This window comes from Podarcis pityusensis (assembly GCF_964106645.2).
Source record: "Podarcis pityusensis genome assembly, chromosome: 8".
Taxonomy (NCBI): domain Eukaryota; kingdom Metazoa; phylum Chordata; class Lepidosauria; order Squamata; family Lacertidae; genus Podarcis; species Podarcis pityusensis.
In genome coordinates this window covers 47,363,544-47,380,768 of record NC_138033.1, presented here as the reverse complement: position 1 = coordinate 47,380,768, position 17,225 = coordinate 47,363,544, and the positions used below count along the sequence as shown (strand labels likewise).

At 39.9% G+C, this 17,225-nt stretch overlaps 1 protein-coding gene across 10 annotated transcripts in view; it reads right to left on the bottom strand.

Moving 5' to 3' along the window:
- NFAT5 (nuclear factor of activated T cells 5) overlaps nt 1–17,225 on the bottom strand; it is a 76,319-nt gene that overhangs the window by 24,083 nt on the left and 35,011 nt on the right. For 2 of the 10 annotated variants that reach the window (XM_081015329.1, XM_081015331.1), the window contains exons 3-5: nt 8,862–9,426; nt 3,891–4,083; nt 2,371–2,561 (exon numbers count right to left, since the gene is read on the bottom strand). In XM_081015329.1, the coding sequence (XP_080871455.1) occupies nt 2,371–2,561; nt 3,891–4,083; nt 8,862–9,426 (949 nt within the window). The other 8 variants (XM_081015333.1, XM_081015336.1, XM_081015332.1 and 5 more) reach the window with 8 other exon arrangements.

Genomic DNA, 17,225 nt, shown 5'->3' with positions numbered 1-17,225 from the left:
ATATACCAGAGGGGAAAATAGCATCTTTACAGAAAAGCAAAAGATGGCAGTAGCACTTCAGATTCAGCTGAGGCATCAGTAGCTCACAGATCAGATTTGGTGGCACACAGGGAAGAGCAATGAATCTGGACAACCCAATTATGCTGGCTGGCTGAGTGCTCATCACTAGAGCAACCAGTCACTATTCTGAGACTCTTTTGCATCTCTCGCTTGCATAAAGCAAACAGAGAAAACAATGAACTAAGAAATCAGTTCATCAACGAAGCGAAAAAGTTTTTCAATTCAAATTATTCTCTCTGGTTCCCAGAATATCCATTCTGCATTTTCCCCACCCAACTCCCCCACCTAGTAAGGAGAAAGATGGCCGCAGAAAATTTATTTCAAATGCTGTAGAGGGAAGTACAAAGCTGCTGTACTTCTTATTCACCAGATACTTGAAAAAATTCAAGCTACACTATGACACCGACATTATTATTAATAATATTTATTAGTCACTTTACTCATTAAAATGGCTCAAAGTGAACATGAACAGAAATACTAAACCAATAAAAATAATCACATCAATAAAAAAACTCACATCTATACAAATAAAAGACAGGTCCAGATCCTGCCCCCCACCCACAAGAGGCCAGAAATCCTTCAAACTAAGGGCCAAAAGCCCAAGCAAAAAGGGGGGAAATGCTTTGCGCTGACATGTGAATAGAATTGGACAAAAATTTTGTGTCACCTGCCTCTAGTCTATGGGCCACAGCAGCTATGTCAAAATAAACATGGAGTTTAAACTGCAGGTTTATTCATTGATACTGCCCCCCCCCCCCATCCAGCCCTACCCATGATCAAAGCAGGAAATGGCAAATCTTTAACTAACTGGTCTTCACAAAAAGGATCATGTAATATAAGTCTCAATTCTTCCCACTTCAGACAATTCAACAGATGAGGCCTAGCTCAAAACCAGCTACATGGACCAACAGGTAAGGAATGATCTGGTCTCGTCTTAGTACACTATTATATCCCATCAATGGACCACAATAGCTTTTAAATTAAAAGGTTGATCCATTTTAGGGAGGGAGTCAAAATACAGATCCCATTACAGAAGCTGAGATTGACCAAGTCACAAGCAATACAAAACTTCCTAGTGCACACACATAAAGCTCCACATGGCAGACAGTTTATAAGAGCTTTGTGCTCACTGAAAGACAGCATTGTTTATTTCATCAGCAGAGTCACCGCTACTGAGCCAGCACTGTGAGAGCACTTCATCTTACAAAACTCTGCTAGTTTCAGATAGCAGCCCAGTTAAGAGCATTTTGACAAGAGCACAGCTGATGCATTCACCTAGCCTTGCCACCGGTTCACTGGCAGCTTTCACAGTGTTAACTGGGGAGGCATACTTTAGTCCTGCCTTCCACCTACCTTGTCTTACAGCTGTCAAAAGAAAAACACCCCACAAGACAATGAAAAGTGGGGAGAGCTGCATTTTCCAGAAGAGTCTCTACAATGTCACTTTTGCCAATCAGTTATTTGTTGTCGTTTTTAAAAAGAAGGATCTAAGAGTTCAGAATAATATGCCTTGTATTCTCTTCATCTTATTTCCACGTATCTAAAATACTTTATAAACATTATATTTATATACATGGTCTTAAAAGTTGTCACTGTATACAATGTGTCAGCCTAAGCAAAGGAGGGAGCAGACTGCCTATCTTTTAGCATCCAACATGCTGGTAAGTAGTCCAATTCAACTATTAAGATGTACAGTGGTACCTTTGGTTACAAACACTTCGGGTTACAAACTCCACAAACCTGGAATTAGTACCTCGGGTTAAGAACTTTACCTCAGGATGAGAACAGAAATTGCACACCACCGGCGCAGCAGCAACAGGAGGCTCCATTAGCTAAAGTGGTACCTCAGGTTAACAACGGTTTCAGGTTAAGAATGGACCTCTGGAATGAATTAAGTTCGTAACCAGAGGTGCCACTGTATTGGTACATGAAAGGCTCCTCCACATTCACAGATTTCTAGGCAAGCTGGGGCTGCCCCATTAACTTCAGCAGTAGGAGATGTTACATGCACTGAAATGCTGTACATATTAGCGTTCTGACACAAAAGTGTCTGCTTACATGCATTTTGTGCAGACCAGAATCCCAAGAGCTCTAGATTGGGGCCAATGTACAGGAAATAATTTAAGTGTATTCAAGTAGTTCCCATATTTACTGCCTTTTATTGCAATTCAAAATGCCTGATCTGAGTATATACAGAATCATAAAGAGATGAAAGGGACCTTAAATTGTCAGGTAATCCAAAGCAGGAAATATGCTGCTACAGAATCACTGAGAGACCCAGAAATAGTACAATGAAAAACAGTGACTTACGCCAGGGTCATGTTGTTGTTTGGATCCAAGCCCACCTCAATGACGGTGGTACCCTCTATGTCAACTTCTTTGCAGGGTGTGGTGTTTCGTCCTGTAACCCTGCAGGCCTGATAGAATCCATGAGGTTTCACCCGACCAGAGTCATTCCCCACAAAGACCTGCAGCGTCACAGCCTCATTGTGACCTTCCAGCTACAACCATAAAACAGGCAGGAAAGCGTTAATAGACTACAACAGACAATGCAAATAATTTGCAAATATTACAATGTAAAAGGTATTTTGAACATCAGAACACTAGTTAGTATTAAAACCCAGTGGTGCACTGAAAGTCTTCTCTTTTCCAAAATAACAGCTCAACTCTTCAGTTGTTGCAGGCTATGTGAAACCAATTTAATTCCAGTTAATTATGCAATATCTCAGTTATACTTCCCTGAGACCATCAAGCAGGAATCAGAATCCTTGCTTATAAATAGCAAATCTGCAATTTAGTCCCAAACTGAAATCCTTTCATCTTTATTCCAGTGTGTTTATTGTATTTAATTATGTATCCATTCAGAAACAGTAGCCTTTTCAAAAACCTATTAGAAATTAATGGACTTTCTAAACACGTAGTTATAAAATACAGAAACACCATCACAAAACAGTCCTAAACACTTCTAGATTATAAATTCTTCAGAAACTGTACATGCACAAAAACATATAAAAGCAATTCAGTCTGTACACTGTTAAGATACAACATCTTTCAAACTTTATATTTGCTCAGAAAGTGATGTAGTTAAGTGATTGAAATATCTCTCCCCAAATAATCCATGCTATTTTTTGTTCTATTAAGAGTTTAACACCCACAAATATTCAAGGGCAACATGAGCAAAACAGAGAGCAATGATTTCCCCACCAGCTGGATTAGTAGCATTTTGTAATTCCTTGGTGCACTGTGGGGCTAAACACTGATGTCCTAAAAGTCTGTCCATACTCCAGGCTAAAAGTTAGAAAGTCAATGTAGGTACAGAGCCCCATTCAGTTTTAGCACAGTCTTTGAGGGCTTCCTCACACCTTTTTCTGATGCACTACATCACAGCTTGCCTAGTTTCTGATGAACAGCCCCACAGACAGTGCTCTGTGCATTCATTTAACCGTTAATTGCTGAGAGCAGCTATTGGTCTATATTTACACATCCTCCACTCAACAAGAAAGGCTGCTCTTTACCAAACTAAGAAACATCCAGACCTCTACTCTCCAAACAACACAAAAGCCACATCCCTGAGAAATATGGAACTATATACACAGATTCTAAATTAGTGCAATTTACAACTTAGAATGACAACATCAATACTGAAAAACACACCGTGGCACTGGCAACAGTTTGTCACTGCAGGGAAACCCATGATGCCATGGAGGACCTAGTATGTTTATCTTTTGGCCAGAGGCAGGTTTGGCTGGGGGTGAAGAACTGGATTTTCACTTACCATAAATGGCAGCACACTCCTGAATTGGCCCACCCCAAAAATTGAATTGGCCTACCTTTACGGTGGGGAATCCTTGTTGTGTTCTGTCTTTCACCGAGCCCCGACTGCCCTCAGTTAGGTAGCGAGCTCTGTGCTGTGTCTCTGGCTGCACCATTATCTTCAGCTCCTTGCCTTCACTTTTACCAGGGTACTGACCACATAACATAGGACTCTTCTTGCCTCCAGTTGTTTTTGGGGTTTCTGATGTTCTAAAGAGTTAAAGCAGACCAGTGATTTCAGTTACCAGAGGCTTTCTTCAAAAAACAAGCACAACTGGGGTGGGGAGGGGGAAGAGAAAAGAACACAGATCTGGGCCATACTTAAATCTACCAATATAAAATCACAACGCAAGACTGCAAACTGGGAAGAAATGTAGAAGGGGGTGTGTGGTTTCATGTACCGTACTCACAACAGAAATTCAGTAACTAAACCATATAGCCTGAAACTTAAGCCCTTTTAATCTTTGTTTTATGTAAGAATGTAAGAAAAAGGCACACTGCTATTTAGGCAAAAATACCTGTATAAATCTAGTCAGATGGCATGAGATGGCAGGCATCTTAAAACTGTTCATCATGTTTTCGTCACTAATTATAACCATTTTGAACAGTGGTCACTGTAAATCCCTAGACTATGTAATTAAATGCATACAGCTGAGCAGAACTCACATTGTATATGCAAAATCCTGCATCCTTTAAGTGAAACATGAATTTTGAAATGGATATAGTTAGGCCAATAAATCCATCCACTATTAAAATACAATATTCCTTTAATGACTATATTGATTGTGATAAAATTATTTCTATTCTGGGCATCCAGGCCATATCCCAGACCACATGGCTGCTGGATGCTACTTATTTGTGTCCTGAGATTACATTTGCTTCACTGTCCATTAGTTTTCCCCCCCTTATATACAAGTGGCCCAATCCAGCAGCACTTGAAACTTTCCACCAAATTAAAGAGAGAGCATAAGTAACTCTCCCAGTGAAATCAATGGCACTTAAACTATGATTGATTGTGCCTACATTTTTTCCTGTAGCATAAATGCAATTATTTAAATAATAAAACACTGCACATCAATCTTCACCAGGCTGAAAACATTAAATGTTTTATTACTGTGATGCAGATTTAGAAGGAGGAGCCACTCATGGGCTGACCTGATTAAACATTTTTCTATTTTGCAACACAAATAAAGGGGCCTCTGCCCTTTCCAGAAGTAGATTAGACAGAACAGCATCTAGCTGTTGCTAATGTACATTCTGTGTAGCATCCAAGGTGAAGAGAAATATTTCAGTGGTAAAAGGAAAGGCTTGCTTTGCTCCTGACCTTGGAAGTTCAAGTTTACAGACACTATATAGTGACGGATCAGTCTGATTTATTTCTTTTAGAACCATCTCTTTAAGCTGCTGAGTCTGCTCTAATGAAGTAATACATGCAACACGGCTCAGCCTCTAACCAGCAACATTGTTTAGAAACTGCATTGAATGGTCAGTTCCATAAATGAAACCAATTTGAAGAAGGCCCCCAAAGGGCACTGTCTTTCGGACATCCCTAGCTTCAAGATTTTTAGGAATGCTGTTTCAACATGCCCTATCCCTGGTGTGGGCTTCTGTTTGTACAAGTCCTCACTGGCTCATAGGGAGAATGGGAATGAATTGTGTGCTCTGCAGATCTGAGTGCCTACATATATTTTAAGTTTGTCCTCTGTGAACTAAAAAGTACTTGTCTTCTTTCTTGAACACCAGCATGTGCACTATAACATCAAACCAGGGGCATGGGCAGCCCTAAGCCAGTTCTCACAATACAGCATTGTGAAAAGTAGAACAGGTCTACATCAGGACCTCAGTATCTCAGCCCACAAAGGCCTGGAAAATCATTCAAGAACAGCCATAATCAACACAGGAGTTTCATGGCTATTTCCAGCACTACGGATCTTTTAGTACTTAGTACTTTAGTACTTTAAGCTTTGTTAGTAAAGCTTCATAGAAAATACTGCTTGAAATGTCTGCTGTACTAGTCTGGAATGCATAAAACCTGCATCCACCACTGTGCTCCTGCTACCAAAAGGCCCTGGAAAAAATGTGTTTAATGCTGACAAGTGTTCTACCTCAATCAAAAAATCGTGGGTTCTTTTGTGTTTTCGTGAAAAAGAAAAGCTCAACAACTTTGGGGTTTGTCCAAAAAAACCCACAACTCAACAACTTTCGGGGTATCCTGGCAACCCTATTTTGGGACTTCTCTCCAGGCTTCATGCACAGTGTGGAAGACTGCTACGTAACAAACTTTATGTACAAATGAAATAGAATCTAAGCATGAAAAAACTCTCTCAGTGGCACTTGGCAGGTAAGATATATTCTATGTTTAGCTATGGTCTAGCTCAGGGGTTGTCAACCTGGTCCCTACCGCCCACTAGTGGGCATTTCAGGATTATAGGTGAGCGGTAGGGGGTTCTATGGCACAAGCTGAATCCTCCTTCCATCGAGCACTGGTGGGCAGTAAGGAAATTTTACCATCAAGAAAGATGCATTAGTGAGCGGTAGGTATAAAAAGGTTGACTACCCCTGGTCTAGCAAAAGTAGCAGCTGTACGAAAACCTATTTTTAAAAAGATGTTTAATCGGTTTTTGCATTTGAGGACAGGTCTGGATAAAATAAATATTTTAAATCTCATGAGAGTTTCAAGTTCATGACGGCAGGCCTATAACACAGTAAACAAGAATCTGTGTTCACAATTTCTACCTAAATCTGCTCGTTCATAAGCAGTATTCATAAATCAACTGCACAACTAGAACTTCTCCTTCTCATCCTTGAGAAACTGACAGTGGCATTTTAAGAGCCTTCTATGAATTCTCCAAAATTCTATATGCTGAAGGGGTCATCACAGTGTCACTCTGCTAAATACTCCTTCTCTTCCCGTTTCTCATCAATGTCCAGGGATCTAAAATGTGAATACACACTTTACTTAGGTGCTACTGGTTAATATAAAGTCCAGTAGGTTAGACAGGTATTTTATGAAAACCAGAACCATGCCTCTAGTAGTCAAACACAATTGTTTTCATCGTAGTACTTTGCCTTTTGTGATGGCAACATTTGCACTGAGCCATTCAGGATGACTCCAGATATGTGTCTTGAATAATAATAAATTAATAACAACAATAATTTCTGTTATATTATCATTATTACTATAAATGCTACTGGCTAGCTGCACTACTCTTCCATGTACCACCTTGTTGAAAGAAAACTATATTGAGGTTCAAACCTGTCTAGGTTTAAACCTCTGCTTAGCCATGGAGCTCAATGAGTAGTCCTTGAGCAAGTCACCAGCCCTGCTTGTGCAACAGAGTAAACCATGGTTAATGGTTGACCATGATCACACCTAAAAAGGCCTGTTTAGCTTCTCTCTGCTTATGGGCCAAGGAAACAAACACCAATTCCTCCTCACTTTGCACTGCTTCCAAAGCAGGGAGCATGGTTTGTTTCACTCCAACAAGCCACAATCAGTAAGCCAAAAACAAACCCAATAGGGCTTACTTCCAAGTAGACACACACAGGATTACACTGTTAATCTCAAGAAACCGAACTTACTTCTTTGAAGAACTCACCACTTTAAGAAAACCTTCCCTGTATCTATTTTAGTTTGAATAAATTCTGGCCATGCTTGCCAATTTTGAAATTTGCAAGACAAGCATAAAACATCTTACTTTATGTCTGAGTTTTTAATCACCTTTGTCCGAGGAAAACTCTCTGCTTTGTTGCAAAGGATACCAAATTATAACAATGCTGCAGTGGCAACATAAAATATACTCTGTAGAGTTTATTATAATCTACCTTTACAAAGTTATATTTTAAGTATGGAACTGGAACAACAAAGTGTACACAAATTGAAGGTGATTTTCCTGCAGATGGGAAGGTGTTTCCTATCTGCACAATATTCACCAACCTAAGGATAGCTTTGTGAACATACCACAAACACATACAGAAAATAAAATAAGCCCACTGTTTTATTATGAGCTACAAAAATAAACATTACTGGAAACCAGTGGGCAATCACTTGGATCCCAATATTCCCCTGTATGAGCAGTGTGTGTGTGTGTGTGTGTGTGTGTGTGAGAGAGAGAGAGAGAGAGAGAGAGAGAGAGAGAGAGAGAGATATTACTCAGGCAACTGCACTCACCTCTCTACTCTGAAGGTACCCTATCCTTCTGTAGCCTGTTTTAAACTGACACTCACGTTGCAGATGGAGAGAAACAGTGACACATACAACCTTATGAGTGGAACTGTATTCTGCTCATGCAGCAGGACCTTTGGATCCAAGCCACTATTTCTAAATTGAGATGCAGTTAAGTGAAAAGTGTGAAGTGGAAAAGATGAGAAACCACCACCCAGGCATGACTACAGACAACAACAGCAACACACACACACACACACACACACAACCGAGAAGCACACAGCAAAACAGGATTAGAGATTTATTTCTGAAAAATCAAATACATAACTGAAGTGACATGGAACAGAAATTTGGTTCAGCATATTTTAACATTTTAGTAAGTGTTAATATAATAAGATCAAAATCAGCTGTCTTTAATTGATGGAGAGAGTGAAACAGAAGTAGGCGAAGTGCAGATCCCTTATAAATAGCTTTGTATGGTACTGTTGAGGAAGACATGGAGGAGCCGATCTCAGCTTCAGGGATTACATTTTTAACATGCTTTTATTGAAAAGCTTCCTATTCACTAATCAGTTTCCACAGGGAAGAGCTAGACAACAATTCCAGGACACATTAGTTCAATAGTTGCTAAATCAGACTAGAATATATATTCATATGTAAACCTTGAATTTTAGCATAAGAAACCATTGAACTTAGTTCCAGATTATCACCTCTCCTGTATTTCTCAGTGTGAACCTGAGCTGAACACTAGGGAAAAGTTAAGGTAATGCTTTTAGCTTGTTTTTTAAACATATGTTGATAGAACTTAAAGGCAGATACCAACCCATTTCCTGCTTTCGAGTTGCTTTTGCTGTCCGTGCTGAGCTGAGAAAGGACATAATGAGGCGCTTTGGCACTGTCAGCATCAAAGATATCCATGGTTGACTCTTCACAATCTCGCCGTTTGATCCCCGGTCTCTGCTTTGGATTTCGTTTACGTGATTTACGTGGCACCTCAGTGTTATCATTGTAGGAACTGGTGCTCATGTTACTGAAGTTGGAGGGGGAATCCTCCATCCACATACTGCAGCTCTGCTCAGATTCCAATCCGCACCCCTCATCCTGGCAGGACATCCGGCTGTTGTCCAGCAAGTCCTCCGGTGGTGGTGTGATGTACAGGACTGTGTGCCTCTTCGGTGTGGACTGTTGTTGCTGCTGCTGGGCTGTGTTATTGGTTAACTGCTTGTCACTTACCCCTCGGTTACTTACCCCCATGGCTGAGGAGCAGCTCTCCACTTGCATAGCTTTGCTGTCAGTGACTGAGGTAGAGTAAATGGTGGGACTGGAAGAGGTGGTAAAGGAGCTGCAAGCACCGCCCATGGAGGAAGAGGAGGGAGCTGAAGAAGCATCTGCGGTGTACAATTCAGAAGTAAATACAGGGTACATGATCCCAACTGTGCTGGCTATAGCAGTCCCTTTGAAGTAATGTGATTAGTGAACTGATTTTTCCCCCAAATGAATGTTTTGGAATTTGGCTTGTTTTTGAATTTAAACACTTCAAGTGATATAAGCCTTAAGCAACACAGAAGTATTCTGAAAAGTGTCCAAATGATACTTCCATTTTTGTGCATGTGGCAATCAGACTTTTTTCTTTAAATTTTCTTTAAGTCATAAAAAGGCTGTAAGCAAACAAGGGCGCTTTTATTGCCTCAGCTGGACTATGAGTTTAAGCCATTTTATCTAAAATGATAGGAACCCCAATGCAAGACATGTGTCAGTGCTTTTAGGCCACATTTCATGCCAATCAACCAGCATCTGAAATTTTTGAAAAAGGTGGGACTGTGCTTAGCCACAAAGTATTAAAATAAGTTTCTAACCTATGAAGCAGAGAACTACAGGTCATTTTTAATGCAGACACTCCCTGCTTCAGAGGCAAATCCTGGAATAAAAATATGAGAAAATAAATGAGAAGAGAGCTGCTCATTATTCCAGATATTAACTATTAAATGAGAAATGAAAGACAAAAATAACTTAACCGCAACAAAATGGAACTGGTACCAATCACCATTTATGGCTTAAAAAAAATTATTCAGCTGAGATTTGAAATCAGAGCATGCTGGTAAGAAAATGGAAGAGGCATGATCAAGTCACCTCCTTATGTGTTACTTCAAGTCCATAAAAATATAAAACGAATTAAAGCCACCCAGCATTACTGATGGCATAAGTAGCAGCCCATGTCTCAGCAAAAGGAACATTATTAGGGTTGATGGCTAAATAACTACCAGGCCTAAGAATTAGATATCTGTTTGCGACTAGGGCTTCTTAAAAGCAGGTTAGGCAAGAAGAATGCATAGATAAAATATATTTAACTGCCCACAAAGCCTTCACTCCTCAACAGTGTCCTGAAGTCAAAGTGATTGCTCTGAGCTAAGGAGATTGTTGGCTGCAACTCCCTGCATATATCTGAGAATGCTACGAAATAAAAAAATTACCCACCAGCTTAAGACATCTCCCTATTCCAGAATAATTAGCTTAAAAAATAGCTGTATTAAATTGATAGCACTACCTGCTGAAGGGAGCAAACAAGATTGGTAAAACTTATGTTAACTATAAAAAGGAAGGTGGATTCTGATGACTCAATGAACAGAATTTCTGTGTATAAACTGAAAGGGTCAGAAAAAGGAATTAAGATTGTTGCAGGTTCCTTTTCTTTTAAATGCATTCAATATGCAATAATATACTTAAGGTACAGAAAAAACATAAACTGACATACTGACCTAGTGAAAATGTTAGTATTGCATTAAGAAGCCCAAGAAATATAGACTAAAAGCAAAACAGATCAATCTTCTGTTTAGTTTTAGTTATGAAGGTTTCAAATGTGAACCTATCAGTCAGGTAACAGTGCACTCTTCCCTTAGAACTACCCCCATCCCATCTCCAGCCAGTCTCTGGAATAATCTGGAGCCACTGACAGATACCAGTTCCATTTTCCAGCTTGTTCCTTGGCAAATGCAGTGGCTGAAATTGGAAGTTTCAGTCACTCAGAACTGCATTTTAAATTTTTTTTAAAAAAACCAAAACATTTTCCAAGTCCTTTTTGTATCATGCATTAATGCAATGCTTTCCTTAGAAAGATGTAAAGTTTGCTAATTTCAGTGACTATATATAATTGCTGATTTGCAGCCACTTTGAGTTGAAAAGTTTGCTATGGGACATTATTTTTTTAGCTAGCTTTTGTTAAAATAGCACTAACTTCCATTTGCTTTTAAATAGTCACCCACCTAGAAATGCAAAAATGCGGCTAGCATACTGCATGCACTGTAAAACATGCAGGAAGAATGCTCTAAATTTGCATTGCTGCAGACAATCCTTTCCCCCTCTCTAGTAGCACCCCACCCCGAAAGGAAACTCCATGCAGAATATGACCATCTCTGGATTCTTCCCCAAACAAAGATGATCATACAAGGGTCAGGCGTTAGTACGGAGGCTGCCTCATCTTTGATTTAAGGTGCAGAGAGTTTACACACTTAAGCTGTGTGTTTGGCACCAGCCCATTATGCTGATCTGTGAATAGTGTGGATAGAAAAGTAACCATGTTCCTATCTAACATGGAAGAGTTTGGAACTTTCACATCAGTCCACACTGGGGTAGTTATGCCAGGCAGGATTAGCAGCCTGAAGAGGGAATTCACATAAAATAAAATCCTACCAAGAAAGCCAAGGTATGCTAATTTTATCAAGCAAAATATTAGCACCAAGTTAAAGCTTGAAACCTGTGTTAAATAAATAGTAACTTCCTTAAAAGGAAATTCTCCAATTAGTATAGTTTTGCAGATAATTTGAAAAACACAGACTACCAGGACCCTATTTTTTTGCTACCCCTGTGAATCAGTCATGTGGACTGCAACCAAATAATTGTTTGGTTTACTTAATCACAGCTGTGCCAAGTTATAAACTTGAAGCTTTAAAGCTTAAAAAATAGGCAAGTTTAGTCACACCAATGAAAAAGAACTAATTATATGTCCTTATACCAATATTAATAATATAACCCAGGCCCAACATCCTACTATTGCATTTGAAGTTAGGCAGGCGGACCTCTTTACTTTTGTAGCTGAAAAGGCTCAGGAAATGATTGATGCATTACACATCAGTGAGATAAATGCTATTTTTTCAGGTAGTGTATACATAATTTGGATGCAGTGTTAAATTCAATCTGAAAAAGTAATGGCAATCCCTTGACTGATCACTCCATACTAAAGCAGTCTCAAACCCTTTTTATTATTAACAAAATGTCCTTTCAACTGAGCCCAAATCATGGCACTAAGAGTGCCAGCCATTAGGAGTTAGCCAAGTCCAAGACATAAGGAAATTGGCTTTCTCTAGGAAGGTGGTCACCAGAAAGTAACCCCTAATATTCCCACTTTGCAGCCTTAACCCAGAAACACAGTCCTCCCACTTTAAGCATTTTCCTCTTACTTCTTGAATAGAATTTACTCACTAGGACCCAAGAGACACAGCTCAATAAGCACAAACTCGATGTTTGGGGAGGGTTGGATATTTTTACTGCATTTTGTTAAATACAAGATTACAGTCTAACAAGGTTCAGTTTCAGTTACATTTTAAAGCCATTTTAGAATTACAATCACATGCCAAGAATGTTTTATGACAGTCTCCAGAGGCATGGCAACAAAAACTACAATACACAGTTATCTGTGCAAGTCATTTTATAATTAGCTCATCCAAGATCCAAACAGGAGAGATCACACTGGAAGTTAAAAGCCCTTTGAGCTCCAATACCATCAATAGTCAAAGATGAAATAAAATATGTAGTTCAAGAAAGAACAACAAGCTCCTGCACCCTTATTGGCATCTGCTTCAGTTCTGTCTTAGAAACAAAAGGACTCAAAGCAAGCCTGTGCAGTGCATTGCAAAGTAATGGCCACCCCTGCTCTGTGCTACAAGTGACAGCTCATGTCAGTTTGCAAAGACCCTTTGCTTTCCAGGTACTAGTAGCTTTTAACCTAAATAAGCATTTTGTTTTTATGGCAGTGAGGCAGTTTTTTAAAGCCTCTCCTCTCCTCAGAATAAGATTTAGGAGATGAGAATCAAAGAGGTTATGGGCAGCTTGGGTTACTAGCTAAAGCTACAATAGCTTTATACAACCTTGGGAGACTAAGACTCTAAGATTTTAAGCCCTTTTAAAATTCTCTGTCCTCCTTCAGCTCACTGCTAGTTTCAGAGAGATTTGCTATCTTTAGGCAGAGCTTAAAGGAAGCCATTTCTTGCCCTAAGGTATTTCTCTTAACATAAGCCCTTCAGGGCTACAAGGCTTTTCAAGAAGACCAAACATCAGTTCAAGTGATGAGAAAACTAACAGGCAAGCTACCCTGCAAGGCAAAGTCACCTTCCAAAGTGGAGAACATGAGAGATCAAAAGCTAAGGCTTGGGATGCCATCTGTATATGAACCACTATTATGCACAAGCAGCTGGTGAAAGAACTCACAGCTTTCCAGAAACTGGCACACTTGCCATGCTATTTGCTGTTCAGAAAACAGAATGAAAACAATAAGCATTCAACAACACAGGGTGAACCCTTGGCATTTTGATAGACTCAATCCCCAGAGCCTATCCCTACACAAGTGTCATTTATGAACCTTGCATTTTCTATTCTTGGTAGTCTCCACTTCCAATATTGCTCAAATCTTTCTGTGGGTTAATTTTGCAGGACCAGTGAATTCAGAGCGACAGTTTTGGAGTAAAGACAGAAGGACACGAGCCCTTGTGTTGTCAAAGGTAGAAGTATGAACCGGGACAAAGTGGCTGCAAACCTGCTTCCGACACCTTCTGTGTCAACTTTGGCTGCTTACTTTTCTTCAGCTTCATTTATTGATGTAAAATCAAAAACTTTATTAAGAGTTTAACTTCAGTCAATCCACTATTTATAACAAAACAAAAAGAAAAAGAAAGGAAAGACTTATGAAGAAGTCTGAAAACAAGACCGACCTATACCCTGGGTGAGATTGGATGGGTTAAGTGTCTCTGGTACTATTTGTCTTCACTATTGACAGACACTGTCACACAACCCACCACACGATGCCTGTCTCTGAATGGCGGAGCTAGAATGCAAGTTAAGTGTATTAATAGAGAAAACAGCTAGCATCCCAGCAAATATCATAAAAGCAATCCAATTTACTTTAAAAGTTCAAGGCAGATTCAAAGTAGGTTGGTTACTTACATTAAACCCCAAACAATTTTAAATTCCCCATTACATTCACATGCCAAAACAAGTATTATTTAACACAATTAAAAACAGGATTCAGTCTGCTTTGACAGACGGGAAATCCATAATTTGACACTCATATTTACAGATGCACAAGTGGTTATTTCTTACCTGGAACTTTTGTTGGGTGATTCATGTTCACCAATTCAGACTAGGTGGTCTGCCACTCAAGAGCGACAATCAGTTGCAATCAACCAGCAAGCATGAATTCAGAGCCCTCATACCTATTTATCCCTGCCCAGTATTCCTCTCCAGACACAAGGAAATGCTGCATTGTCTTGATAAATAAACTTAACATTTCTCCAGAAAGGAAATGACTGTCCTTTCTGGTCCAATCTTTACAATATGCGATAATTAGTTTGGTAAATTTTTCACACTAGTCATCATTCTACGAAACTGGTAAGAGACACGTGATAATCTCACAAGTGTTCTTACCATAGGTAAAGGTAAAGGTACCCCTGCCCGTACGGGCCAGTCTTGCCAGACTCTAGGGTTGTGCGCTCATCTCACTGTATAGGCCGGGAGCCAGCGCTGTCTGCAGACACTTCCGGGTCACGTGGCCAGCGTGACAAGCTGCATCTGGCGAGCCAGCGCAGCACACGGAACGCCGTTTACCTTCCCACTGGTAAGCGGTCCCTATTTATCTACTTGCACCCGGGGGTGCTTTCGAACTGCTAGGTTGGCAGGCGCTGGGACCGAGCGACGGGAGCGCACCCCGCCGCGGGGATTCGAACCACCAACCTTTCGATCGGCAAGTCCTAGGCGCTGAGGCTTTTACCCACAGCGCCACCCGCGTCCCTGTTCTTATCATAAGCATAAGCAAAACCCTGCAACTACTGCTCAGTGGAAACATAGACTGACAGCTAACAAACTCACCCCAAATCTACCCTATTAAAACAAATGTGTTTTGTTCAAGAGCCAATATAACTGATCAGTCAAGAAAAAACCGCAGTAAAGCATGAGACTCTTGATCTCAGGGTCATGGGTTTGAGCCCCACATTAGGCAAAAGATTCCTGCATTGCAGCAGGCTGGACTAAATGACCCTTGCGGTCCCTTCCAACTCTACAATTCTGAGATTCTATGAGAAGAAGAGAAAAGAGTTTTAACAGGATAAAAAGAGGTAGGCACTGGCAAACCACCTATTTACTTTTACTGGATTTAGTGCAAAGAAGAAAGCAGGTATAATGTATGTAGCAAGGGTCCTTGTGCAGTGTATTGTGAAGAACATGACTAAGCTTAAATTGCACAGCAATTCAGGCAGATGAGGAAACCATCCCTAAAGCAGCCACCGAAGTCTCATAAAGCTAACTGGACAATGAACTCTGCTATGCCTCTCTGGAGCCGTATGTGTGCCAGTGTGTGTCTAAAACTATTGATGCTGTATTGTTAGATCACGCAGCACAATGTCAAACAACATAACCTGCCTTTAGAAGACAGATAAGAATCCCTTCTAGTCCCCTTTTTGCCAAATACACACACAACATAAATCACTATCTTAAAAAAATATGATTTATCTCCTCCTCTTTCCACTGATATGTAGAATCTTGCCAGTTTTTAAACTATGTGAATTTGAAACTTTGTCAGAATTATATTGTACTCTGAGGTATAATGCACATTATCATGCAAATTAAGCCTCATGTCACATTAACCATCTCAAAAGAGAAAGTATAAAGAGAAGCTACAGAAGACAAATGAACCCTTTGCTATTATGGACAAATATAGTCAAAATGACCTAAGATGTGTTTTTATACTCAAGTTTCTGAGCAACTACTTGCTCCTAATATGACAGAAGCTAATATTTCTAGTTTAAAAGTGCATTCCTTGTGAAAATTAAAAAATAAAATTTTACCGACTTAGGGTAAAAGTAAACTAAAGGAGCACTTATTGTTGCATTTATTTTTTTTACCTTCAAGCAAATCAAAATGATTAAAAACAAGGCACTTGACCTTTCTCCACCTTGTGAAAGTCATGGCCCCTCATTCAAGAGAGATTTGCATGGTGTTTTTAAGACAGAGGTAGGCAAACTAAGACCCAAGGGCCAGATCCGGCCCAATCGCCTTCTAAATCCAGCCCGTGGACGGTCCAGGAATCAGTGTGTTTTTACATGAATAGAATGTGTCCTTTTATTTAAAATGCATCTCTAGGTTATTTGTGGGGCATAGGAATTCATTCATATATTTTTTTCAAAATATAGTCCGGCCCCCCACAAGGGCTGAGGGACAGTGGACTGGCCCCCTGCTGAAAAAGTTTGCTTACCCCTGTTTTAAGACATTTGTTGTGATCCTATAAAGTTTAATATCAAACTGTGAAAGGGAGGTTGGCAGATATGTGTTGGGAGTGAAAAAGCAACCGATTTGAGACAGGTCATTTCTCAGACCCATTCTTGAAGCACTGCTTCTTCCTACTTAGCAAACACAGCATTTCACATTAAATGCTAGTATCCTGCTAAGAAACACCTGTCTGCACCTTCTGGCAAGAGACACTTAGAAATAAACTGGCTGCACAGAAAGGATAAGCTCTCTCTCCCTCTCTCTCCACACACACAGAGGTGTTATCAAGACGTATCTGCCTTCAAGAGATAGACAACTCTTCCCAGCTTAACTATATATAGTTCATCATGAAAGTTCAGAAATATGCTGAGAACTATGTTAAAATTAAGAATTCATAGCTGGTTAATTTACAAAGAAACCACCTCATGTTTGGATTGATGAATATGAAACACACCTTTTATGTTAAAATAATCAAATGTGCTCTTAAAAGACCAATTACCAAGACTCAGTTTTAAAATGGTTTAGACTGATTTGAAAATTGGAAGCCAAACAGTAATAGCAGAACTAGCAGTCTGTTCCTGCAGGCCCTCATACCTGAAATCAGCCAATCCTGTTCCTCCAGAAATCTGAAGTTAACTGCAGAAAATCTTTATGTAAC